Consider the following 25752-nt stretch of genomic DNA (forward strand, 5'->3'; position numbering starts at 1 on the left):
AGGATATATATAGACTACCGATAGCTAAATAGCAAGACTATCAAGAATAGATATCCCCTACCACTGATTTCAAGACTTTGAGATCAGTTAGCCGGAGCTCGATACTTTACCCGTCTCGACCTTCTAACAGTATATACCTATATCTATATTAAGGAGGGGGATAAATGGAAAACGGCTTTCAAGACACCTTATAGATACTTCAAATACCTGGTAATACCCTTTAGCCTTACCAATATACCTATAACGTTCTAAGCAACAATCGATCATATTATTTAACCCTATCTCGATAAGTTTATAGTATACTACTTAAACGATATTCTCATCTACTCTAAGACATTCGAGGAACACCGACGATATATACAACAGGTGCTTGACGTACTATATAAAAGTCAACTGTCGGTTAATAAAGAAAAGAGCGAATTTCACGTCTAAAAGACGGTTTTCTTAGGCTATAAAATCTCACCCGGTAAAGTCAAAATCGAACCTTAGAAAATCCAAGCAATTGTAGAATAGCCAACGCCTACTAACGCTATAGAGGTTCAAGGGTTTATTAGGTTTACAAATTTCGTCCAGATATTTATCCAGAACTTCAGCGATATCGTACAACCACTACACAAACTCACCAAGAAGGGAGCTGAGTTCAAGTAGGGAGATACCTAGGAACAGGCGTTTAGGAAGATTCAACGGAGTATCCTAGCGGATCTAGTACTCTTACTGCCAGACCCTAATCTACCTTTTAAGGTAGAAGCTAATATGTCGAACTTCACGATCGGGGGATAACTTAGATAGAGGGATAAGAACGGGAAGTTATACCTAGTGGCTTTCTTCTTAAAGAAGCTAGACAGGCCTTATCTTAACTACCCTATCTACAACAAGGAACTGCTCACTATCATCGAGGCATTTTAAGAATAAAGACTGTACTTTAGTGGGACGACCTACCTAGTATAGGTCTATACCGACTATAAAAACCTTAAGTACTTTACAACGACTAAAGTCTTGAACGGACAATAGACTAGATAGGCAGAATTCTTATCGGAGTTTAACTTTATAATCAACTATAAGAAAGGTATGGAAAACGTACAAGCAGATACCTTAAGTAGAAGAACTGATCACTAAGATAGCAATATACCAGAAGACTTACTAGTGCTACTATAACAACAGACAGACAGTATACTCTATCATACCTCGTAACCGATTAAAGACTATAAGATCGTAGCTATATAACGACAGATAGAGGAGGAAACGCCCCTATAATAGTTTATAGAGTATTATATAATCTTCAGGGAAGAAAGAGGAGGACGGGAATTTCAGGGAACCATTACCAACGGGGAATAGGCTGACTAGGAAACAGACCTAGAGGCAGGTACCCCTGGCCTATAACTGGATAGAACGAGGCTCTAGTACTACGACAAGGCCTATATCAGGACCCGAGACCAGAAGGACCTTATGCTCGAAGTATACCAGTTGAGACTTAGAGGATATATAGGGATTAGGAAAACAGCCACTAAGATCAAACAATACTATAATTTCCCATACCTCAAGGAAAAAGTCAAGGAGGTTATTAACAAGTATAACCTCTATAGACGAAGTAAACCAGGATGATATAAACCCTATAGGTTGTTATAGCTATTGCCTGTCGCCGAACGACCATGGAGTTCAGTAACCATGGACTTCATCACCAAATTACCGGAATCCAAGGACCCTGCGACATAGGTAGAGTATAACAGCATCCTCACTGTAGTGGACAGGCTTACCAAGTAGACCTACTTCTTACCATATAAGGAGACTTAGACAGCAGAACAACTTATAGATATACTCTACCGGCACGTTATATCAATCTATATATGGCTGAAAGAATAGATCATAGACCGGGATACCAAATTTACATTAAAATTCTGGTAAGCACTTATAACGAGACTCGGGATGAAAAGCAAGTTGTCGATAGTATATCATATATAAATAGACAGCCAGATAGAACGACTCAACCAGATTGTTAAATAGTACCTATAACTTTACATCAACTTTCAATAGGACAACTAGGTTAAGTTATTACCTGTTATATAACTGGCCTATAATATAATAGAAACTAAGATAATAAGAGTTATACTATACTTTATAAACTTTGGGTATAAACCTAACCTAAGATAGGGACCTGATGTTAAGGTACCCTAGGCCACTATTAAAGCGGATAAAATGAGCTTATTATATATAATGCTTAAGGAAGAACTTGAGTTTGTAAGGAAAAGGATAAAAAGGTTCTATAACTAAAAAAGGCTCGAGGGACCTTATCTAGAGAGGGGAGACAAAGTCTACTTTAGCTTACGAAATCTTAAAACCAAACGACCTAGTAAGAAACTCGATTTCAGGAAGATTAGGCTATTTAAGATCGATAAAAAGATTTTGGAAAATAACTATACCCTTATACTTCTATCAACTATAAAGCTAAGAATGAACGTTTTTTATATAGCACTACTAGAACCGGTACCCAAGAACTTACAACTGGATAAAGATACTAAAGTAGAGGATGAGGAAGAAGAATAGGATATAGAGGAAATTTTCGACTCAAGAATTATAAAAGGGCAACTGGAATATTTGGTCAAATGGCTAGACTTTGGCCCTAAAGATAACTTATAGCAACTAGTGGGAAATTTGGTCAACTACCTAGAGAAGTTATAGGATTTCCACTACCAGAACCCTGATTGCCCTATATACCTAGAAAAGACTAGTCGAAGCCGTCGTTAAAAGGTATAGAGGAACTAGGAACGAGGAACGATAGTCAGTAAAAAAAAAAAAAGGAAAAGAATAAAAAGAAAAAGGTTATAGTAGGGGTCGAACCTACGACCTAGTACAATAGCAGCCCTAAACCCCCTCTTAGAGGTATTTAAGATGGCTAACGCTAAATATATATGCTACTACTATACTATATAACCATTTCATTTATTAAAAGACGATAAAACACTTACTTAAGAAAGGAGGGGTTAAGGACGGTTAGGGAGGAAGGAGCGGCTAAGGTAGGAGGACTGGCAGTGGGTTCTAATACAGCTAACGCTTCTACCTCCTCCCGTTCTATACGCTCCAACTCCTCTATTGAGTTAATACCCCTTAATATAGCTCGTATTATCTTCTTAAACTATACTTACTTTTACTTTTGTAAACGAAGGACCTGCTCCTCTACAACTATAAGTTCATCCTCTAGCTTTTGGTATTAAGCTATGATAGTACAGAGCTATAAAGGGGAAATACTAAGAACGTCGTAGTTTAGAAGTTTAAGGTAGATATACTCGGCGTACCGAGAGGAGTCGGCAACAGAAACCTTGCAGGAACCGAGGCTATACGATAAATAGGAGGAACAAGGCTATATAACGGACAAACTGTCGGATAATAGTATTACAGCTAGGAGATGGTTAGCTTAGAGGGTCGAGGAGGTAGACTTTCACTTAGATACCCGACCTACTATTTTAGACGAAGAATATATATGATGTAGGAGGGAAAAATAGAATATATACTAATAAAGAACCTATAGCCTTTTAGGACGAAAGCCTTAGAGGAGGGGCATTGTGTCACAGACTGATGGCCAATACATTAACTGGGCATATAGACCAGTCAGCAGTAACCAATCAGGAACCAGTATAGGAGTGATCGATGGATCGATAGAACGATCGTAGGATCATTCAAAACGCCAAGAATAGGTGATCGATGGATCGTGGAGCGATCACCACGATCAAGGTACAAAGGTACTTAGGACACTCTCTCTCCTAGATAGTATATAGTCACTCGTTCTAGAGGACTTTGGGAGTTCTCCAGTAAGCAATACAACTTGTTCGTTACCAGTTGCTACGGACATTAAGACCGGATCATTATCTTGTTGTGAACCTTTTGGCTTCACCGAATCCCAACCCTAGTACCCTACCTTCAGTGAACCCTTGCAGAGTGTGGTTGAGACGATTCGTCACAACCTATCATGAACCCAGTCTCGTCGAAGTTATAGATATCGTCCTCTATAATACCATACTTGGCCTTGACGTTCTGTATAAGGGCAAACCACTCGCCAACGACCTTCGGGTCTTCGCACTTTGCCCTCTGGTAGTTGTATCTACGCGTATAACGCATTCGGAGCTCTGGTTGGCGTTTGACGAAGTTGGAGGCCCAGAGCTTGCCAACGGGGGGCGTATCGCGTATCTGTAGTAGTTGGTTGGCCATATCTTCCACACCAGCAAGCCTTGGTGGAAATGCTCGCTCAGATAGCTCAATTATATGTTGAACAATAGCCTTCTCTTCGGAATCGGTGAGCCGGCGCGAGTTGGGCGTAGTATCGCGTCGTGCAAGTCGGCCAGCGCGTCGTCGGGTTAAGGTCATACGGGGGACGTTGTAGATCTTCGCTGCCTTTCGTAGGCTTAGATTTTCGTCATTTTTAAGAGCCTCGAGGGCTAACAATACGCTGGCTTCATTTGAAGTACCAGGCATTTTAGGTTGTAGAGAAAATTGATGTTAAGTATGGAAGTGGCGCGTCGCGTGGAAAAGTGGCCCACTCGCTTATATGGCCCACTCGCTTATATGGCCCACTCGCTTATAATGCACGTTAACTACTTTTTTGATCAATTCTTTTCCGTCTTCTTTCACTTTTGTCGTAGAGTAATGAAGTGAATATCCAGGGATTCGGTCTGTTGCTTCTCTTTTAACTAGGTATTTACAGGCTGTAAGTGTAATTCTGAGCATTTTCAACCAACTCCAGTTTTGTCAGTCATTTGACAGGCTCGATTCAAACATTCTGGATTTTCGGCGTCGTTTTCGACTTCATCCGCGTCTACCAGACTTAATTACTTCGGTAGACTCGAAAAAAGATGAGGATCTCTAATAAACAATCCACTTTACAATGTATATTAGACCTAGCTCAGCGCGTCTTCACATGCTAATTATAGGCATCTAGGGTGTCCGCCTCGCGGCCACCCCCCCCCCCCCCCCCGGACGTTAAACGCAAACAACAACAACAACAACAACAACTCCCCTACTCGGCTGCCTCCATCGAGATGCTTTCAGCCGCATGCACGCACATCGTGAACGACGTTTCTTGCTCCAAGCCGTCATGTCCGACATTCCTCCACTCCAGCGTCTGCGGGAAAGGCGTTTTGTCTGAGTCAAAGGAGTAGCGGCATCTCGTGGCCTCGAGCGGTGTTAAAAATGCCCCAGGCGGTGGCGTAGGTTGAGCCGAGGGCGATGATCGTGGTGACCAGCCAGAGGTAGAGGGCGTTGCGGATGGCGGACTCGATGTGGGTGAGGGAACCCGGGCGGAGAAGGACGAGGAGGGCGCGGAGGCTTGGGTCCCAAGCTACTTGGCAGAGAACCACCAAGACACATCGAAACGCTCCCTACGACGGATTGCAGCTCCATCGTGAAATCCTCTTCAGCGGTCCTCGCACGGACAAAGAGCACGTCAATCCAGGTCCACTCGCCGTCCAGTTTCAACTCAGCCTCAACAACCTCGTCCGTCACAGCAGTCCAACAACCAAGCTGTTTCTCCGCATTCCAACATAGGTACGTACACGCCACTCCTTGTATTTCGCTTCGGCCCACGCAACGCAAAAGACTAAGGTAGGTCGAGATAAGTCGCTGAGTTAGGTGTCCTTCACACGTCTTGGAAGTCACAAAGGTGAGGTAAGGTAGGTACCTAAATCATCCGGATAATTATATCCTCCATCCCTGTCCGGAAGGAGGTGAGCAGTGAGCAGAATGAGATGATTTGTGAGTCCTGGTCCCTCATATTATTCAGTTGAAGCCATCAGACGCTATGGTAATCGCTCCAATTATCCTCTCGTCACTGTCGACACGTCCGTCTTTCCCCCCACCCACACAAACACCACCGTCCCGTAGACCAGGAGGTTCCCTGCACTTGGGCACGGTCAGAATACAGAGCCACCACACCGACTAACAGTTAACACTACCAGGACCCAGCCACCCAGCTAACCTTAGATCTCGTTCGAAACTTCCTCGGCTCTAATAAGAAGAGGAATGATGGCCCCTTCACTGACTCGAAAGTGCGGGGCTTTAACGACTTCAAGAATTGCCGAGATGGCGTACGAATGTGTGGTCAGCGAGACGAACGTGGCGTCGTCATTGGCGAAGATGTCCTCGAGGAGTCGCCGTTTTCTAGTCACGTGTTCCTCGTTCGTTTCGGACCGATCAGCCTGCCATAAGGGATCTTCCATTTCGAAGTCTTGGTCGAGCACGCATGTCGGATAGTTCTCTGAAATCCACTGTCGAGTGCTCCGCTTGTCGCAGGTGTGGTCCGTAAGCCGCTCCCTGAGCAGCTCTTTGACTAGTGGCTGAAAGATTCTCTCGTGCTTGGCCACAACGGGTGCGTAGACGAGCCGGGTCGTCTCGAGACAGCGAGCCAGGGGGCTGGTGTACAAAGTCCTTGGCAGAGGCACACCCACGGTGTCGGCCCACTCAACCCAGAGCTGTCCGAGATGCCGGGCTAAGCTAATGCCGTCCTCTGTGAGCTTTGCGTCAACCCAGGAGACTTCGCCGTCTGTTTCGAGATGAGACCAATGGCCCTACGGAGACGGTTAGAGACACAAAGTCCGCAAGAGCTCCAATAGTCAGAGGCAGTATGCCAGTATCCGCGCGGCGCGGCACGTACATTCCAGGCATCTCTTCCGACTTTTGCCATGACAACATTGTGCACACTCAGTCCATGTCGCAGGAGGTACAGCAACTTGTAGGAAACGCCGGGAGGACTGTTCTTGTTTAGCCACTCCACATGCGCGCTGAATCTGGTCCAGGGGGCATCGCCAGCCGCATTCTCGTTCGGCGCGGAGTCGTAGGGTCTCTCCAACAAGCCGAGGTTGGGTTGGGTGGTGAGCTTGGAGCCCGGACACGCCCTGGCCGCCTCGGGTCCGTCCACAAAGTAGCCTGGGACATGAAAAAAGCGGTATCGGGACATCGTGGGGATTGTTGGGTTCACATCCAAACGAAGTGCGTGAGCTCTATTTAGATAGATTTGCTGCGGTTTCGGCCCTCGGGGGCGGCCTCACGCGGCTCTCGTCGTCCAATAGGAACAGGGCGCAGCTCGGTCGGGAGCCTAACTGCAGGTGACCGGTTGCTATCCAAGACCACGAGAGCCTCGCCCCCGGTAACTCTTTTTGCGTGCTAGTACCGAAGTGGCTGTGTGTCTCGCCCCCTCCCTACCCTCTAGCGGACGAAATGGCGACACGTGGGAGACCGACGCTCTATGAGAGCGATGAGTTGCGGCTTGGCTCTGGACAAATCCGGCTGCTCACCATCTCGCAAAGTCCGTCTCCGAGCAACGATGTCCCGCTTGAATGCAGTCTCAGCGTCGTGGACCTGGACCCTGTCGCAGACTACTACGCGCTGTCATACACATGGGGTGCCCCAGCCGAATATGGGCCCCTGAGCCGACTGAGTGAAAGCCCGGACTGTCCCATCCTCTGCAACGGCAGGCTGCTCCATGTCACGGCAAACCTCCGCTGCTTTCTGCTTCGGGCTAGGCAGATGCCCGGTCTCGCGGCCAAGCGGTTCTGGATCGATGCCATTTGTGTCAACCAGCAAGACAAGAGCGAGCGAAGCGCCCAGGTGATGCTCATGGCAAACATCTACAGCACGGCTGCCGTGGTCATCTCGTGGCTGGGCGAGCAGGACCATCACACCGAGCCGGGCTTTGCGTTGCTCATGAAACTTAGAGCGACCTCGGGCCACTCATCGCAGCTGCTTGACGCTCTATCCAGGCTATCGCCTGACTCCCACGACTTTGGCGATGACGAGCAGATGGCAGCCTTCTCTTGCCGACAGTCGTGGGTGTCCGTTGCCCATGTCTTTCAACGAAGATACTTCACCCGGGCCTGGATCATCCAGGAAGTTGTCCTGGCGAAGACTGTCAATGTTCTCTGCGGCGGCCACGAGCTCGATTGGTCCGTCATCGCCGAAGCATCCCACTTTTTCTCGACTTCTGCGTGGGCGCAGCACCTTACCGACCTCTTCATGGAATCTGCCGGACTGCCGCCACCACACCCGGGGCCACAAGCCTGCGAAAACCTTGAGTTTTGCTACCAGTCCGCCACCATACTCCGAGCGACAGCCAAGGAAAGGAAACAGCGTAAACAGCAAGGATATCGAGCCGAGAACCGCGGCGCCTGGGCTAAAAGCCTCGTTTACACACTCATCCGGGCGCGCGGGTTCAAGTCCACGGATCCGCGCGACAAGGTCTACGCGGTGCTTGGCCTCGTCCACGAATACGCGCAGGATAAACCCGGATTGATCCCCGAGTACGACGTGCCAACCCCCGCGGCCGCATTTACCCGAGCCGCCATCCAGATTCTCGAGGACGGCGGCGGTGACCTCCTCCTTCTGTCATGCGTAGAGGGCGAAAAGTTCCAGAAAGCAGCCACAGGCCGTCTCCCCTCGTGGGTGCCTGACTGGTCCTCCGAGGAGCTCACGGGTCTACGCGTGACTGGCTACGAACGATACTCAGCCTCGGGCGAACTCAAGCAACACCCAGTTGTCGATAGGGAAGGGGAAACCCTCAGCTTGCACGGAATCGAACTGGACCATGTCACCATGGTGGGCGAGACCAAGCAGTCCGTCTTGCGCGGCGAGCCGTTCCCCCAGTGGCTGAAAATCGTCGACTCTCTCAAGACGACCTACCGCCACCAGAAGGGCGCCGAACAACACAAGGTGGACGTCTTCTGGCGGACCCTGATCAGCAATACAGCGGGGTCCCCACCTCAGGTCGTCCAGGACGGCCATTCCCTGGGCGCGTCTTTTGCCCGGTGGTTTTTCGAAACCACAGGTCCTGTCGTTGGTGGTTCCCAGGACGGTCAAGACTACGGTGACGCATGGCATGCCTTGGCCGATCGCTTTGGGAAGTTGCTGGATGAGAGATGGGATGCGCAGAGTCGCCGCGTGGCGAGCACGAGCGAGTTTCTGACGCCCTTCTCCAAGGGTCAGCATCTGAGGCTGTTTAGAACGGCTGGCGGCTATCTCGGATTTGGGACTGAGTGTGTCCAAGTCGGCGACTTGGTCTACATTGTGCCTGGCTCTCGCGTGCCGCTGTTGTTGAGGAGGGCGAAACTTGACCGCACCGAAGACCAATCCAGAAAGAGTCGGCATCGGCTGGTTGGCGGGGCGTATCTCCATGGTGTCATGGACGGCGAATGTGTCTCCCCGACGGCCACCGGGAAGTTTGTGGAAGGAATCCGAGGCTTGATGAAGACCTTTACGCTTGAATAGGACGCCAGGCTGGAGAGGAACCTCTTTAGGGGGTATTGCCGAAACGACGAGATGTTGATAGTTTTGGTTACGTCTGACGAAATTGCGGCTTGATGAAGCAGAAGCTGAGCAGCCGAGGACGGAGGAGTCGCCGTCGAGTGATTTGAAAGGGGTGTGTGATAGGTGTCGACGATGTACTGACTCTCTGATAAATACTTGATGAGTATAACCATTAATTAGGTACCTACGCTTTGGAGGGGAGAGAACTTAGAGAAGGACACGCGAGCTGCTGTAGTTGCCATTCAATAAGAGGCTGACTTACCATTAACTATCAGTAGATTTAAAACAAATCTACGGAATACAAATTGGATCTTGAGTAGACTAACGAGATAATACCAAGGGCTGCAACCGACGAAGGCCGTTCAATATCTGAAACAACTTACTCATTTTTCCAGAATCTAACCGACAGCACTCCTAAGTAACGGCATCGCATGGTGATTATCATTGCCTTTCAAGGACCAGAGAGCAAACACAAAAGTTCCGGAAGCCACGAGCTTAATCTATGATACCTAATGACAACCGATAACAACCTTCACCCCAACTTCCTGGTTACCTAGTAATCGTCGGACCACTCTTTCCTGTGACCTGGATCAAGTGTATAATAGACTCCTTCCAAGCCAGTCGCGCGGTAAGAAGAAGTTTCGACGGATGGTCGGCGACACAGGGTCGTCATAGGTTAGTATGCTTGTGCAGAGCCTGAAGAAGCCGGGTGGTTAGCAGTCATTGAAGCGACCACAGAGGTAAGATGAGATGACTTGGTGTTGGTACGAAATGGTTGTTGTGCGGGAACCGAAGCACTGAAGGCCCAGGTCCCCAGGCCTGAGATGGGGGATGCCTTTGACGTCAATGATGCTGTGATCAGGGGTAAAACTCCGTGTTTCCGTATTGTACAGTCCGGCAGTCTGTACTGTGCCCATCCAAGCCAAGCTCTGATTGATTGTTTAGCATTGGTATCAACATCATCAGCGTTTTCCCTAATTATCCGGGCACCAAAATCTTGAGCTCCAACAACTACGGTTGTCTCCTGGGAACACACGGGGAAGGTCATTGTAGAACTCCCCGACGGGACTATAAATACCTCTTCTCTAAAAATATGAGTCTTTATTCGCTCTTATCCTCAAGTCTCTAACGTGAGTCTGATCAACTCTTTATTTGACTTACATGAATTCAACACACTAACTAAACCCACCAGACAGAAGACGTCGGGGATATCGGACTCGATATGATACACGGCGAGTACCAGTCCCTCAAAGCCCCGAACGCCGTCCCCCCCGCAATGCCCCCTAAGCCCACGGCTGGGACAAATACGACGGTTCCGACATCTACTTCATGCTCTCTGACTTCCGCAAAGTCGAGCAACCCCCGAGCCTAGTCAAATTCACCAAACGCCTCGCCGAGATGCACAAGAAATCACAGTCCCCCACAGGTAAATTCGGCTTCCACACCACGACCTACCGCGCCAAGCTGCGCCAGATCACCGATTGCTGGGAGGACTCTTGGGCGGTGCTCTACCGAAAACAGCTGGCGCACATGGTCGACCTGGACGAGGCGGTGCACGGCGCGTGGCCCGAGTTTGCGATCGTCTGCCGGCTAGTCCTGGACCGGGTCATCCTCCGGCTGTTGGAGCCGCTGCAGGTTGGCGGGCGGGTTCTTAAGCCGTGTCTGGTGCATGGCAATTTGTGGGATGAGAACACCGCGACGGACATGGCGACGGGGGAGCCGTTTATCTTTGATGGCGGGTCGTTTTATGCGCATAATGAGTATGAGATTGGGAACTGGAGGGCGGCGAGGCATAGGTTGAGTACCGCGCCGTATGTCAAGAGTTATTCGCAGGAGTTTCATGCCTCCGAGCCCAGTCAGTCTATCCCACGCATTCATTCATTCATTCATTCATCGCGAACCCACCAACCCACTAAACCAGTGCATAATGTTGTCACCTCATTTTTGAATCTAACCAACCACCGGCCGAAAATCACAGAAGCAGAATGGGACGACCGTAACATGCTATACTCTCTCCGTTTCGATCTCGGAACCGTCTTGATTCCCTGCAATCAACGTCAGATGTAAGCCCCCTCAACACCCTCTACCATTCATTGCCCCTTCATCAATCCATCAATATACCCCATTTCCTCCCATTTTCTTTCTTCTTTTCTTCCTTCACGCCCTTCAGCCCCGCAACCTAACACCCCCCACCCCTCCAGCGCCAAACAAAACATGACAACCCTCTACAAGAAATTCTTCCCCAACGAATTCGCCACCCTGACCCTCCAAAACAACCTCCTCAGCTTCACCTTTTCCCTCCAACAACAACGACAACAATCCGCCGCTCGCTACCCCCGCCCCGTCGCCAGGTATCCCAAACGTCCTGGTCAACTGGCAGTTGGCCGGCAAGAAGAAGACAACAAAGGCCAGCAAGTAGGGGAAGAAGAGGAAGAAGAGGAAGAAGAGGAAGAAGAGGAAGAAGAGGAAGAAGAGGAAGACGAAAACGAAGAGGAGCCATATTATACCCTCAGGTAGGGCCCGTACCATCGGCTGGATGGTGATAGTGATAGCGGTGATGATGATGTATTGGACGATAGCGAGACGCCTGTTGATGATAAGAGGCGGGGGTTGAGAACTTGAGGATTGGGGGTAAGATGGGTGTAAGTGTGAGGATAGTGGTGCTTTAAGTGCTAGTAGGTATGATTAACTTGTAAGTCATGTTTCTTTATGCTCTATATGGTTAATTAGGTTGCGAGTGATACGTTCCAGAAAGTACAGGAAGAGATTTGTGTTGATTTAGAGAAGCCGATTGCCTATCGTATGATTATCTCGTCACTTATATAGCGCTTCATGAAAGCAATGCCTCGTACAGGCTAGCTCGATTACCTTTTACGAATTGCGTGCTGGGGTGGGAACTTGACATCAAGAAACTAGTGGCTGATCGTGCTCGTTGAAAAGCCGAGCAATTCAAAACCAATGGCCCAGGGCATATCTAGCTCTTTATAGCCAGTTGGCTCATTGAGGCTACGGACCCATATCGAGATTTGGGCCCAAGTACGGAGGTCTACCCAAATCCGTCTAACCAAAAATGTTTGCAGCTCGCATAGGTAAGCTTTCTAACCAAAAACATAGCAACAGGAACCTCAAAATCACGCGATCTCACGCCGTCAAGATCAGACCAAAAGCAGGTGGATGTTTGTCATGGGATCTATGTCCAATATCAATCATAGGCTTATTCCCACCTAAGTCTTCCTCAAGACGTCAACCTCCCTATCCCATCCCGTTCACCCCGTCCCCGCCGCCGTGACACCCCCCTCACTCCCCTTCTTCCCCCCTCCACCCTCCCTCGCTGACTCCTTGCCTTCTTTCCCATCCTTCCCATCCTTGCCCTCCTTATCACCCCCTCCTCTACCCCTCCCTCGTCTCCTAGCACTACGCTTACTCGGCTCTCCACCAGCAGCAGCTTTCTCCGCCAATGGTTCGGCCGCCTGCTGGACCTTAGCCGGTGCAGAACCGGCCGCAGAAGCCGATGCAGGTGCAGCCTCAACAGCGGATGCTTTCTTCGACTTTTCCTGCGGCTGCTGCTGTTGCTGTTGTGGCCCGGCCCCTGTCGCCGAAGACGTCTTCTTACCCATGTCTTTCCGCTCAAGTACCTGGACTGTTGCCTGCGCAACAGCTATGGGACTGGCAGCCATGGCTTGGACAAGACCGGCGTGCTCCGCAAAATCGACATACGCAAATCCCTTCTTACGGTCAATTTCGACGTTGGTTACAGCCCCGTATGTCCGGAGGGCTTCGCGGAGAAGCGGCTCGGTGACGCCTTGGGAGTGGTTGGCGTGCTTGATGAACGCTCGGGTTGCGCCTGAGCTGGGGCTAGCTGGGGCCGGCGCCTTTTTAGAGCATCCAACCTGTTTTTGGGAGGCAGGTTTGGTTGCTGGGGGAGCGGCTGCGCTGGCGGAAGCCGCTGTTTTAGATGCTCCAACTTGAGAGGGTGTTGATGGGGAGTCGGTCGGTGTCTTTTGCTGAGTATCCTTCTTCAACACCGTGATGGGTGCCTTCGCGGGTGTTTGGGCCGGGGCTTCCACGGCGCTCCCGTTGGGCCCCGCTTCTGCCTTGCCCGCATCCCCGCCAGCGCCGCGCTTCCTATTTCGAGATCTACTCGATGTGGCCGGCTGTGTCTTTGCTGGAGGATTTTCTGCTATTGGTTCGGCCACGTTAGCGGGTTCAGATGCCGTGGGGGTTTGTTGGTTGGTGATCTCCTTAGGAGCAGCAGCCGCCTTGGCCTCCAAGTCCGCCTTTGCCGCTTCCTGTCGCGCTTTCCGATGCGCATTTCCCGGACTAAGACCTAGATCACGTTGAAGTATCCGTGCCGCCGCTGCAATACCCGCCCGACGGCTCTTAGGCAGAGGTTCCCGGTTCTCAGCCGGTGAAGTAGACGACGCGCTGGGCGTGGCCTGGGCGGCAGCAGCTTTCGTAGCTTTTGCAGCCTCCGCGGCCGCTTCTGCGGCCGCAGCGGCCTTCTTTGTAAGGATCTTAACAGACTCTCGCGGCCGCTCAGGTGCCTTCTCCGACGCTTTCTCCTTCTCAGCTCTACTCTCTCGGGAGCGTTTCTTCGGCTCCTCCGGCAGCGCAACAGCATTTTTTCCCTTCGTCCCTTGCGAGTCCTGGCGCCCGTGTTTCGCATTCTTAGCCGCCACCGCTTCTTTCACCCTCGCCGCTTTCTTCTCCTTGAGATACTCGACGAGCGGTGTGGTCGTGGTCTTATCCCCCTTCCCGGTATCCTCAAGACCCTGTTCACCCTCTGCCGCCTCCTTGTGCGCCTCCGGGTTGGCCAATGCCTCGAGAAACGCCATAAATTCCGGATCTTGGTCAATCGTCCCCTGTCGCCCATCCACGCGCTTCTTCTCTCCCGGGATCTTCTTGTAGGCCGCAAACTCGACGGTGGGCGAAGACACTAACGCAGGATCGTTGTATGACTCCTTGGCGTCCTCCCATGTTGCCGATTGCACTGTTTGGAGCAGGTTGGTCAACTCGTCTCGTCGGGTGACGTGAAGGTAAGCGCGCGACGGCTGTGATGGTTTCGAGGGACTAAGAGGGTTGAATCAATGTTAGCGCATTTCCCAAACCCGATTCACAGAGCAAATGTCGACGCACTGTTGCGACACCTTCCCAGGCCAGTACGAGAACCAATCGACTTTGCCGCGACCGACCCTCCATTCATCGCCGAGGATTGCGACAAACTCGTCCTCCGTCATCGCCGGCGGCAAGCGCCTGACCACGGCTTTTTCTCCCTGCGCTGGCGCCTTCACCCGGGCGGCCTTCGGGGTGTCATGCGATGGCTGGCCGCTTGCTTCTCCATTCGTTCTTCGAGATAGCAGCTGCGGGGCAGCCATGGTGATGGGCGGATTATAAGATACTGTGCAATCGTGATGTGGGGATCTGATGTGTATGGCGATAAGATGCTAGGGGCGGAGCCTATGCAAATTTAGTTCTGGGAGCTCGTCGGTTGTTGAAAAGTGATGCTTTCCTGATGGCCAAGCATTAAAGGCGAGATATGGGTGGTCGGATTTCGGGATGTTGATGCAAATTATTGAATGTTCGTGTGCACCTTTGCTTCCCGCTTTAAAGTGCTGAGAAAAACCGCGAAAACCTAAAAGAATAAAGCGAAGACCGCGGCCGTCAAGCGGAAAAGAAGTTGAACTAATTACTCCGTCATGTGAGCAATGGCGTTCCGCTGCAGGAACACGAACAATGGGCGAGAAGGAACTCTTCGACAACCCACGCTCTTGGCATACAGGACATTTCGGCAGGTGGGGGCCCACAGCGGGGGTCCGGGAGGTCTCGACTTCCTAGGCCGTGACCGGCGCGTAAATCTCGGCAGAATGTGACTTCACTGTGAAGCAGAGCTCTACTCTTCTCCGAGCCCTGGACATTGACCTTATCCATTCACCTGCACCATCATACCTCACCTCAGCCTGTATCCTGCACTAACTCTTCCTCCTTCAGATACCCTACTTCCTCGATACTTTCTTACCCAAATACAGCGTTTTGAATTATATTCTTCTACACTTTTTTTGTTAATATTAAGCCCAAGCACAGGGAACGCTAGTGATTTTATTCCCAGCCAAGCGCTACTACGGCAGCCCAAACAGTGTGCTCCACCAACCCCTCGGTCAGCCCACAGCGCCCCTCGAACACCCGCACAACTCGACAACACCCATCAATTCCAAACAACCTCGAAAGCCGGACCCCTTTCCACCACCACACCGCTCACCCCATCCTACCCGACCACATCTACCCGCCACCATGTCCACCGTACCAAAACCGGGCCCCGCCAACCTGCGGCCCGGCGCCGGCCTAGACGAGTGGCTCGAGGAAGCCAAGCAATGCCACTACCTGCCCGAGAACGTCATGAAACAACTCTGCGAGATGGTTAAGGAGGTTCTTATGGAGGAGTCCAACATTCAGCCCGTCGTGGCCCCCGTGACAATATGCGGCGACATCCACGGCCAGTTCTACGACCTCCTCGAGCTATTCCGCGTCGCCGGCGGCATGCCCGGCGAATCGCGCGTCCAGGCCCCCGTTGCGAGCACCACGGTCATCACCTCGGACGACATCGAGCCGCCCACGGAGATCACCGACCCGAAGCTGAAGAACAAGGTGCAGAACGCGGGCGGGGCCGAAGCCGAGGCCGGGGCTGAGGGCGAGGAGGGCGGGGCTAGTGGTAGTGGGGATGGTGGTGATCGCAACGACGAGACGATTGCGGAGGAGAGCCCACTGGCTGCACCGCCGCCGGCTGATGCGGGCGTGCAGTCGGTAGAAACCCGGTTTGTGTTTCTCGGGGATTTCGTCGACCGGGGGTATTTCAGTCTCGAAACGTTCACACTCTTGATGTGTTTGAAAGCAAAGTGAGACCTCCACCGCGGGCTAATTTTTCCCCTCTTCTTTTCTCGCCGGCACTAACAGCTACTCTAGATTCCCCGACAGAATCGTTCTAGTCCGTGGAAACCACGAATCCCGCCAAATCACACAAGTCTACGGCTTCTTCGAGGAATGCCAGCAAAAATACGGCAACGCCTCTGTGTGGAAGGCCTGCTGCCAAGTGTTCGATTTTCTGGTTCTCGCCGCCATCGTCGACGGGACGGTCCTGTGCGTGCACGGCGGACTCAGCCCAGAAATCCGCACCATCGATCAAATTCGCGTCGTCGCGCGAGCCCAGGAGATTCCTCACGAGGGCGCCTTCTGCGATCTGGTGTGGAGCGACCCAGAAGACATCGATTCATGGGCTATCAGCCCGCGCGGTGCCGGCTGGTTGTTCGGACACAAGGTCGCTACGGAGTTCAACCACGTCAACGGGCTCAAGACCATCGCTCGCGCCCATCAGCTCGTGAACGAAGGTTACAAGGTGAGCTCCCAGTGTTTGATACTTTTTTGTACTCTCCAAATACTCACACATATTTCCGCAGTATCACTTTGCCGAGAAATCTGTCGTCACTGTCTGGTCAGCGCCAAATTACTGCTACCGCTGTGGAAACGTAGCCTCCATCATGACCGTCACCTCGGCAGATAATCTCGAGTCTAGTACCAAGTTTTCCATATTCTCTGCCGTTCCCGACAACCAACGCCACATCCCGGGCGGCCGCCGCGGGGCCGGCGACTATTTCTTGTAAAGCGGACCGAAAACGGAAGCGCCGGGTTGGAGGGGATTGGGGGGGCAATGGTAATTCCGCCCATGGTTCTGCTATGGGCTCCTGGCGGCTGCTTTGAACCAGTGGACATCGGACTGAGACTGTTCGAAGACCAATTCTAGATCCACCGTTGCGGCACGACACTTTCGCCCTCCGCATGGACAGCTACTGTTTGAATAACCCCCGTTTCGTCCGCCAGCATCAACATAGAGGGCCCATTCACACAAAATGCAGCTAGACAAAGGATTACCAGGAGCGCAAAGCAAACGCCACCCGAGGATATCGGCAGCCAGGCCCGCCAGCATGACGACCACCCCCTATTTCGGCCAAATCCAGTTTACTCGAGGTGTTTCTCGCGTTCTGGGCCATCTTGCTTGGGCTCGCCGAACCGCCGGGATTGTACTCATGAAGAGGCCGTTCCTACAAGCGATACGTTGACCACGTCCACTCGGACGGTGGGGAGGCTGGGGGGCACGGAAGCCAAGATGGGCAGTTATTACGTTCGAGCCGCACCGGGCGGTTGAGTCTGCTTACTGTTGTTTCAACTAGTTGTGCTGTTCATCACCTGAATGGTACTAATACTGTGGGTCAAAAAACTACGCTGAAGAGGTGATACGGCTCCTACAGATGGGAAGCAAGGAAAGCAAGGAACGACAGGAGAGGGCCTGTCATCGCATGGTATAGCAGGCACGGCATGGATCACGGTCGATGATAGGCCAATGCAGATATGAGAGTGTGGGACACACGAACGAGATGAGATGGTAGACGGAACGAGAGTACAACATCCAAATGACCACCAATGAACCTAGAAACGAAGACGCAAGGAAACGAGGCGATACAGAAGACCTTTCCTTTCCTGACGTTGATAGACCGCTGGGACGGACGAACTGGACTGGACTGGCCGGCTGGCATAAGCGTTGTGGATTAGTTGCGGCGGGAGGGGGGGGGCATCTTTGTATATCACTTAATTACCCCTAACGTTGTTTTTTTTTTTTTACTTGCACCACCTACATTATTCTTGCATGGTATTGTACTGTACTGTGTTGAATCATGAAAGAGCGATTATGCTGATTGGTTGATACCCCTTTTATTTGGAATCCGTCCCCTTCTGTGACTATTCCATCTTGCTTCGTGACCTGCCCTGTTATTAAGTCTCCTGGTCTTATCATGGGATGGACGTAAATCTGCTAGACAGACAGACGTTTGCGCCGGGATCTCGACGAGGGGGGGCTATCTGGGCATTACAAGGCACACGCAACAACCCCTCGCGACCAGAGCAGCGCTTGTTCAGAAACCAAGAGCTCAGCACCACCTAGTTCCCGGAAAACATGGCGTCGTCCGCAAGGCCAGTGATAAAACTAACACTAATGTCCCGAGCAAGTTCAATTCCCTCCCGCGTATGAAGCTGAGGGAGGTGTTCAAACACAACCCGGCCCTTCTTGTTGGCAAACTCCTTCGTCACATGCGACTCGGCGAGCGAGGAATACAGACGGAACTCGCAGAAATAAAGACCTGCGTCCTCCTAAAACCATGAGGTGACATGCTACTTCCCCGTTAGAACTGTTTGTACGGTAGGTACATGTACCTGAAGAATAGGTACTCACCGGATGGTCTTCCTTCACCTTGCGCCACCCGGCCTCAACGTCAAGTGACGTCGAAAGGACCTCGGGCAGGCCCAGGGACTTGAGATAGTCTGAGTCGACAAACTTGCCATCATCCCCAGGGAGTTTGTACCCATCCCTGCGCGCGATGGTCTCAAAACGAAATTGATCCGGGTCCCAACCAAGAGCAATCATGCCCAGGTGGAGGATGAAGTCAACATCAACATGTTCTTCTTCCTCGCCTGGCTGAGGAGCCGGCAGGAACCGCGATCGTTTGCCAACCCAAATGTCGTTTGAAACGAACCGCACATCGGTGTACGTGTCCAGAGTATCGCGGTAGTACTTCAGGACTCGGATCGTCTTCTTGCCGGGTCTCTTAATGACGTCGGGGAGAGCGTCTCTCACCAGCTGAGATGTGTTGAAGTCATATTCCATAAACGGCTGAGTAACGGGGTGAGTCATAAAGTGAGGCATAAAGTGAGGCTCAGAAAATGAGGTAATACCCACTAGATTTCCAGTCACGACAACGTTTAGGTAGTCCTCAGAAGGCATCATGAATGGAGACAAGGGAGGCTGAACCAGGCAGCTTATGAGGATGGCCACTGTCGAAGTGGCGTCAATTGCGGTGAGCTGTTTCGTCCAGCCAGAGAGCGAGGTGAGTATGTAACACAACGCGTGCGCCCCTTTTGACCGCGAATCTCAAGGCTGAGCAGATTGATGATCGTAATCACATCTTTAAACACAGAGACTACTTCGTTCATCAACGACCAAGGCGTCGAGGCGGACTTCTAGGCATTCAGGTTAACGACGGAGTTGCATATCTCAGGCCAATAAATCGAGTCCATGTGCGAGCACCTGTATTGGGTATGCACCCGAGTTTCAACCTCATACTGTGTAAAAGGCGGCCTCACAGGTGTCAAACCCTCGAGACGGTGTGATTGTCATGACTATGTGGGACTCGAGAAAGAAAGCCTTTTAGCAGGAGTGGTAAGGATTTATTTGATCTAAGGTCACTTGACATGGACTTGAAGATCAAAACTGATAATCATCTTAGCGGCCGTCCCTCATTGTGCTATGGTTCTTCCAGAGCATGCGCCGGGTGCCAAGCCTCGTGAGAGTATCGAGCTTCGCTTCATCGCATGGAATCCGGAATAGAGTCAGTTGAGACAACAACAAGACAAGAGGGGATTAGTATGTTGATGTTGGAGGCGGATGTTCTGTAGATTGAGGTATCAACTTAGTCTTTTCTACGAAATTAACCCGCCAATCTTTGGAGTGAGAAGCGGTAATTTCTATGGGCCCAATTTCGAAGATGGACACTGTCAACTTGAGCACCTCGAGGACGAGAATGGGCGTAAAGCACAGAAGGGCAAGGAGGTAGCAAAGCCGCCCATGTCCCAGACAGGGGAACAGGCGCAGGATGATTCCTTGGCCATCGAGGAGGAGTCTAAGGAGGACAGTGACCTCGATGATCTTAAAGGAAAGCAGAATATGGTGCTCAACGTTGTTAAGCCCGGAAATCAGGGGCCGGATTCCGTGCATGCGGGGGAGGAGTAAAATTTAAAGTATAATGCGTTTTCTTTTTCTGTGCTCTTTTTCCGTTTTCTTTTTCTGTTTTCTTTTTCTGTTTTCTTTTTCTGTTTTACTTCTCTGTTTTCTATTTCTGCTTTACTTCTCTGTTTTCTTTTTTGTTCTCTTTTTCTGTTTTCTTTTTTGAAGTGAATGTTACAAGACTGAATGAAGTTGGCTGAGCCTAAGAAGGTAGGTAGATACCTAACCACCAAGCATAAGGTAGGAATCAGAAAGCGACCACATCTCGGACACTACACACGGCGAAGACCGCACATACACACGGGGGAGATGGATGCGAGACGATTGTGAGGGGATAGCGTTCAATTTATCTTATCCTAGAACAGTACCTAGGCTAACTACCACACATCACAATTCCCGAGGCTTGCTCACTCCTCCACCTTCCAGCCTCAAGAGTAGCTAGGTACCTATGGTCAGCTAGGCGTCTGAGATCCATGGCAGTCTGTTGTCAAACTCACATAAGGGCAAAGGCATGTCAATGTTGAGCGCTCAAGAGTGAGCGTTGACATGGTTGCCAAAGAGGCGCATGTCGCAGACCTTGCTGACCTGGACGTTGTCCTCGGTAGACTTGTACCTCTCCATGTCACGCCATGGTTCCCTGCGCTTCTGACCATCCTTCGAATCTCCAGACTTCTTAGTCAAAGCGGCCTTAACGGCCTCCGCGAGGGTGTTGGTCTTGGGGTTGATGACGGGCGGCATGGTGATGACCTTGTTGGGGTGGTTGTGCTACGAGTAGTATTGTGTTTAATGAGTTTGGTCAGAATTGTTGTGAGGAAGAGAGAGGGCAGACGATTCTTGGGGTTCAAGGCTAAGATATCTCCAAAAGTAGGAGAGCACTCCTGCGGCCTGGTGGCCCACAATGCTCCAGTGCCGGCCCACAAGAGCCTCACTTGCCCCTTGAAGGTGGTGATATACCCAGGTTTTGTGGGTGTGTATCTTATCCCGTGTTGTTTAACCGCGGAGGTAGCTACCTGACGATATGCACTGGGTCGGTGGTACAGCTCCCTTCGAGTCCCTTGATAGATGGCATTTGCGTACAATTTCCCTGTAGTAAGATCTGCAGTCATACCGGATCGCCGTCGTGTGTTTTGGGTCGAGACCAGCTTCGACCATTCACAACTTCCCGGCATTGCCTTAGACTTAGACCATCCTATTTGGGAGTGCCAAAACCTGGCTGCGACTTTCTTCAACATTCCCCAACTTGGTCTCGGTTAGAAAACCTGGTTCACAGGTTTCCCACCTACCTCTGTTTCAGCAACCGCCACCGAACCGACGGTTCGTCAACATTCGCAGCCACCGAAACAACATGGATATCCCCCTGCTACGGCTACACGACGGCAATCAAATCCCGATGGTAAGCTTGCCCCTACCACTGCTTCACTGAGGTAGCCAGCCGGCTAACGACCCTAAAGCTTGCTTATGGCACTGGTACCGCTTGGTTTAAGGAGGTGGGCGACACCTCGTTCAACCAGGGCCTTGTAGACCTGACCAAAGCAGCCATTGAGAAAGGCTTCTACCATTTGGACTGTGCGGAGATGTACGGAACCGAGGAGGAAGTTGGCGTCGCTATCAAGGAGTCGGGAGTCCCCCGTGAAAAGCTGTTCATAACCAATAAAGTCGCCCAGGGCATTGACGATATTGAGGCGGCAATCGACCAGATCCTCCAGAAGATCCAGACCGATTATTTTGACCTGTAAGTTATGTGGTTCTCTCGGGTCTCGCGTGTCATGTCGGTGGCCTCTAATTAACCCCATACAGATACCTGATTCACATTCCCTTCTTCGCCAAATCCGACGAGGACTTCCAGCGCGCGTGGAAGACCATGGAGAAAATCCGAGAGTCGGGCAAGGCGCGATCGATCGGAGTGAGCAACTACCTGCGCCCGCATATCGAGGCGACGCTCAAGGGAGCAACCAGCCGTCCCGTGATCAACCAAATCGAGTATCACGCCTACCTTCAGCGCGGAAACAGTTACGTTGCCTGGCTACAGGAGCAGGGCATTCAGGTCGGCTCGTTCAAAGGGCTGACCCCAGCTTTCCGTGCTCCTCCTGATGGGCCGCTGCGGGAGCCGCTGGCTCGTATCGCCAAAGCGCATGGTGTAACGGAAGCTGCTGTGCTCATCGCCTGGATCATACGGAACAACGTCGTTGCTGTCACCACCACTACAAAGCTAGACAGGTTGGATGAGTACGCTCAGACGTTGAAAATAACGCTGACGGAGGACGAGGTGAGAGATATTACGAATGTGGGCGCTACATACCACTTCCGCATGGCATGGGGAGAGCATTTCTCTAAAGATGACCGTTCGTAGACTCCAGGTCTTGCATTCGGGTTCCCGAAAAGAAACACAGTACCTAACCAATGGCCTCGCTCGCTCGTCTATATAGCAACTAACCAACCCGTCCGTAACCGACCCCCCTTGCTTTTTGCTCTCTTCTGCCTGGTTCACTCCCCTCTCTTTGCCCCATCATGCCCTCCCGCCTTGGGTAGAGACAGTGTCTAAAATTCGATTGTTCTCTTGATATAAAAAAGGGAAAGAATTCATGAAAATAGAACTAAACAAGAAAAATAAACACTTCCGAAACCGTGAGATAACAGTTGATATAACCAACCCGGTCTTAACATCTCTCTCCCCTCTTAATACTCCTTACTAGCCAACTCAACCTCCACCTCCTTCCTCACCACCTCCCGCACAGCAGTCCACGCATTCTCCACATCCCGCACGCGCTTCTCCCGCTGCTCCAGCCCGACAAACTCTGCCGGGAGCACCTTGGCATCGAACTCAAACCCGGGCTCGTCCTGCAGGGCAAGCGTGACGGCGCCGGCGAACTTGGCGGGATGCGCTGTGGAGAGGGAGATGATGGGGAGGGTGCTTTGGGGTTTATTTTGTTGTTCTTGGTCTTGTGGGGGTTGTGTTTGTTGTTGTGGTTGTTGTGGTTGTTTTTGCTCAGCCTGCAGCCGCGCCGTCGAACGACGCGCAGCCTCAACGCCCACCGCGGTATGCGGATCCAGCACGTACCCAACAGCCTGGTAGACCGAGCGGATGGTATCAATCGTCTGCGGATCGCTGACCCGCTCACTCTCAAACGTCCGACGCGCAGCGTCCAGCACGCCGCGGTAGACAGGGCCAAACCCGCCTTTGGTCTTGAGATCCCCCAGCCAGGCGGCGACTTCCTGGCCGGCCTGCCTCTTGTTCCACTCGTCGTCCATACCCGCGTCAGAAGCGAACTCGTAGGCGAGGAACCAGAGGAGACGCTCAAAGTTGGAGGATACGAGGATGTCCATGGCCGGAGAGAGGGTTTCTTTGACGCCATCTTCGTGGGCCTTGACGCCGTCGGCGGGGAGGCCGCCTTGTGCGGCTTGGCCGTAGGTAGGCTTTTTCTCGTACCGGCCGGTTTTCCAGAACCGGTCGAGGATGTCGTTCTCGTTGGTGGCTATGACGAGCTTATCGACGGGCAGGCCCATGCGGAAGGCGAAGTAGCCGGCCAGGATGTCGCCGAAGTTGCCTGAGGGCACGGCGAAGCGGACCTTGTCGCCGACGGTAAAGGAGTCGCCCTGCTGACGGGCGAGAGTGAAGTAGGAGTAGAAGTAGTACACGGTTTGGGCCAGGATGCGAGCCCAGTTGATGGAGTTGACGGCGCCGAGCTTGTGCGTCTTGTTGATTTCGGGGTCGGCGAAGAGGGCTTTTACGATGTCCTACAAAAGAACCTGTCAGCATGAAATCTTGAGTCACTGATTAACAGCCAACTGAACCAAAACACACCTGGCAGTTATCAAAATTGCCCTCCACAGCCAGGTTGTGGACATTGGGGTCCAGCACAGTGGTCATCTGGAGTTCCTGGATGGGGCTCACGCGGCCCTTGGGGTGCAGCATGAAAACGGAAACATCCTTCTTCCCCCGCAGCCCATAGATAGCCGCCGAGCCGGTATCACCACTCGTCGCACCAACAACCGTGAGATGATACCTGTCCCGTCCAGTCTTGCCCTCGTTCCGGCGCACCAAAAAGTACTCGAACAAATTCCCAAGGAACTGCAAGGCAACATCCTTAAACGCAAACGTCGGCCCGTGGAAGAGCTCGAGCAAGTGGATGTTGTCCTGGAGGTGGACCAGCGGGGTCACGTCGTCGGCGCGGAAGGTGGCATAGCTGCGGCGGATGATGTCCTTGAGGTCGTCGGCGGGGATCTCGGCGGGGGAGATGTAGAGCGACAGGATGTTGAAGGCCAGGTCGACAAAGGAGAGATCCTTCCAGGTTTCCCAGCCCTCGGCGGTAGGGACCTGCTCGGGGATGTAGAGACCGCCGTCGTTGGCGAGGCCCTTGAGGACGACCTCTTCAAAGGAGAACTACAGAGCGGGAGGCCAATTGGGTCAGTTGAAAGTTATATTTTTTTTCCTCATGGGTTTTCCCCCAGCTATGATGTGCAAGGCCTGGCCTAGCCAATGGCCGAGGAAATCGCTAGAGTAAAACGCTAAAACCTACACCGGTGTCCTCGCCCCGGGTGCTAAGATAGCGTTGTGACGCGGTGTGCGTCTCGGCCGAGTCGCCGTTCGTAGGGACGCCGTTCGACATGATGGACAATGGGGGAATGTTGACCGTTGAGTTGGTTAACGGTTGAGTCGACGGTAAGGGGTCAAACCGTCGGTAGCCGCAATCGGTGCAGCCTGCGTAAAAAGCTCAACTGCTCGAGCAGATAGAGCGTACAGTACGATCAGGTCACAAAGAACCCCCGGTAACAAGGTGAGGGTTTAAAGAGCCTTGGGAGAACACGGTGAGGGAAAAAGAAAAGACAAGAGTCACCGAGGAAACGGAGTCGCAAAAGTAGCAGAGGCTGAATGATTCAACGCAGCGGACGGCGCCGATGCTCGGCGAGCGGGGCCGCAAAAAGCTGCTGCATCGATTTGCCCCGCGCTGGGTACTTGCCGGGGTGAAGTGGAGACGAGGGGTCCTCAACCCCGTCGAGGGAAAGCGTTGTTTTATTTTTATTCTTCTCCGAGTCTTTCCCTTCCCCTTTCGATATTCACGCAATTGATGGGTATTCGGACCCCGGTGAGTGCCAAATGCAAGAGGCCGATAATGTCCGGAATAACCCAACGTGTCCCATTCATATTGACGCAGCGGTGTGGAAGATTCAAAGGTGAACAACTCCGGTTAGCCGGAAAACCGAACGTCAAGGAACTCCCTGTGAAGATATCCGGCCATCAACTCTTAGCCGGGCCCCGGATAGAAGAGTACACGTGTAGAGTTGGAGGGCCTCAATAGGAGGGTAGTAATAACATGGCAGCGATCCAGGTACATTTATCATTCCGCGAATATTTTCTCTCCATATCATTATTGAGTTTCCCTATTGTCGTTATATCAACCGGGTCGAAGTGGGCAATCCAAAGTAAAAGGAGACCGATAGATATAGTATTAGAAGGAGGTGAATTGGAGACTTTCAGACCTGTTACATCGCAACTCGACGGCTGGGGATAAATAGGTCGACTAACAAGACAAAAATACAAGACACAACAACCCCTATGGTAAGAGCTGGCCAACCAAAAATCATTTATTGACTTTGATCGCTCGAAACAAGCAAAAACCACTACGAATAATAAATCACAAGAGTATCCT

At 51.6% G+C, this 25752-nt stretch overlaps 9 protein-coding genes and 1 non-coding gene across 10 annotated transcripts; 4 read left to right on the forward strand and 6 right to left on the reverse strand.

Moving 5' to 3' along the window:
• Nucleotides 1-2814: 2814 nt before the first annotated feature.
• Nucleotides 2815-2930, reverse strand: C8A04DRAFT_t137. Its single transcript has one exon. It is a non-coding gene; the product is annotated as a tRNA-Ala (tRNA).
• A 2205-nt stretch (nt 2931-5135) lies between these two features.
• On the reverse strand, nt 5136-6940 carry C8A04DRAFT_32412 (histidine phosphatase superfamily; the record flags this gene model as incomplete). The annotated part of the gene is made up of 3 exons (XM_062782088.1): nt 5136-5313; nt 6076-6551; nt 6638-6940. The coding sequence occupies 3 exons, from the start codon at nt 6938-6940 to the stop codon at nt 5136-5138; spliced, it is 957 nt and encodes a 318-aa protein (XP_062633427.1).
• A 260-nt stretch (nt 6941-7200) lies between these two features.
• Nucleotides 7201-9243, forward strand: C8A04DRAFT_32413 (heterokaryon incompatibility protein-domain-containing protein; the record flags this gene model as incomplete). The annotated part of the gene is made up of 1 exon (XM_062782089.1): nt 7201-9243. One exon carries the CDS (start codon nt 7201-7203, stop codon nt 9241-9243), a length of 2043 nt encoding a protein of 680 aa, XP_062633428.1.
• An 863-nt stretch (nt 9244-10106) lies between these two features.
• On the forward strand, nt 10107-11904 carry C8A04DRAFT_40207 (Fructosamine kinase-domain-containing protein; the record flags this gene model as incomplete). Its single annotated transcript, XM_062784860.1, has 6 exons — nt 10107-10156; nt 10249-10325; nt 10571-11137; nt 11261-11345; nt 11484-11795; nt 11835-11904. The coding sequence occupies 6 exons, from the start codon at nt 10107-10109 to the stop codon at nt 11902-11904; spliced, it is 1161 nt and encodes a 386-aa protein (XP_062633429.1).
• A 644-nt stretch (nt 11905-12548) lies between these two features.
• C8A04DRAFT_15274 (Smg-4/UPF3 family-domain-containing protein) lies at nt 12549-14657 on the reverse strand (the record flags this gene model as incomplete). The annotated part of the gene is made up of 2 exons (XM_062778422.1): nt 12549-14352; nt 14419-14657. 2 exons carry the CDS (start codon nt 14655-14657, stop codon nt 12549-12551), a joined length of 2043 nt encoding a protein of 680 aa, XP_062633430.1.
• A 913-nt stretch (nt 14658-15570) lies between these two features.
• Nucleotides 15571-16934, forward strand: C8A04DRAFT_32416 (Metallo-dependent phosphatase-like protein; the record flags this gene model as incomplete). The annotated part of the gene is made up of 3 exons (XM_062782090.1): nt 15571-16172; nt 16240-16669; nt 16731-16934. The coding sequence occupies 3 exons, from the start codon at nt 15571-15573 to the stop codon at nt 16932-16934; spliced, it is 1236 nt and encodes a 411-aa protein (XP_062633431.1).
• A 1330-nt stretch (nt 16935-18264) lies between these two features.
• Nucleotides 18265-19105, reverse strand: C8A04DRAFT_32417 (uncharacterized protein; the record flags this gene model as incomplete). Its single annotated transcript, XM_062782091.1, has 3 exons — nt 18265-18474; nt 18557-18994; nt 19061-19105. The coding sequence occupies 3 exons, from the start codon at nt 19103-19105 to the stop codon at nt 18265-18267; spliced, it is 693 nt and encodes a 230-aa protein (XP_062633432.1).
• A 1527-nt stretch (nt 19106-20632) lies between these two features.
• C8A04DRAFT_32419 (uncharacterized protein) lies at nt 20633-20842 on the reverse strand (the record flags this gene model as incomplete). Its single annotated transcript, XM_062782092.1, has 1 exon — nt 20633-20842. The coding sequence occupies one exon, from the start codon at nt 20840-20842 to the stop codon at nt 20633-20635; it is 210 nt and encodes a 69-aa protein (XP_062633433.1).
• A 607-nt stretch (nt 20843-21449) lies between these two features.
• On the forward strand, nt 21450-22454 carry C8A04DRAFT_32420 (NAD/NADP-dependent indole-3-acetaldehyde reductase; the record flags this gene model as incomplete). Its single annotated transcript, XM_062782093.1, has 3 exons — nt 21450-21497; nt 21556-21836; nt 21902-22454. 3 exons carry the CDS (start codon nt 21450-21452, stop codon nt 22452-22454), a joined length of 882 nt encoding a protein of 293 aa, XP_062633434.1.
• A 326-nt stretch (nt 22455-22780) lies between these two features.
• On the reverse strand, nt 22781-24711 carry C8A04DRAFT_40211 (tryptophan synthase beta subunit-like PLP-dependent enzyme; the record flags this gene model as incomplete). The annotated part of the gene is made up of 4 exons (XM_062784861.1): nt 22781-23043; nt 23116-23839; nt 23907-24485; nt 24622-24711. The coding sequence occupies 4 exons, from the start codon at nt 24709-24711 to the stop codon at nt 22781-22783; spliced, it is 1656 nt and encodes a 551-aa protein (XP_062633435.1).
• Nucleotides 24712-25752: the final 1041 nt, after the last annotated feature.

Source organism: Dichotomopilus funicola (genome assembly GCF_033296635.1).
Source record: "Dichotomopilus funicola strain CBS 141.50 unplaced genomic scaffold C8A04scaffold_88, whole genome shotgun sequence".
NCBI classification, from domain to species: domain Eukaryota; kingdom Fungi; phylum Ascomycota; class Sordariomycetes; order Sordariales; family Chaetomiaceae; genus Dichotomopilus; species Dichotomopilus funicola.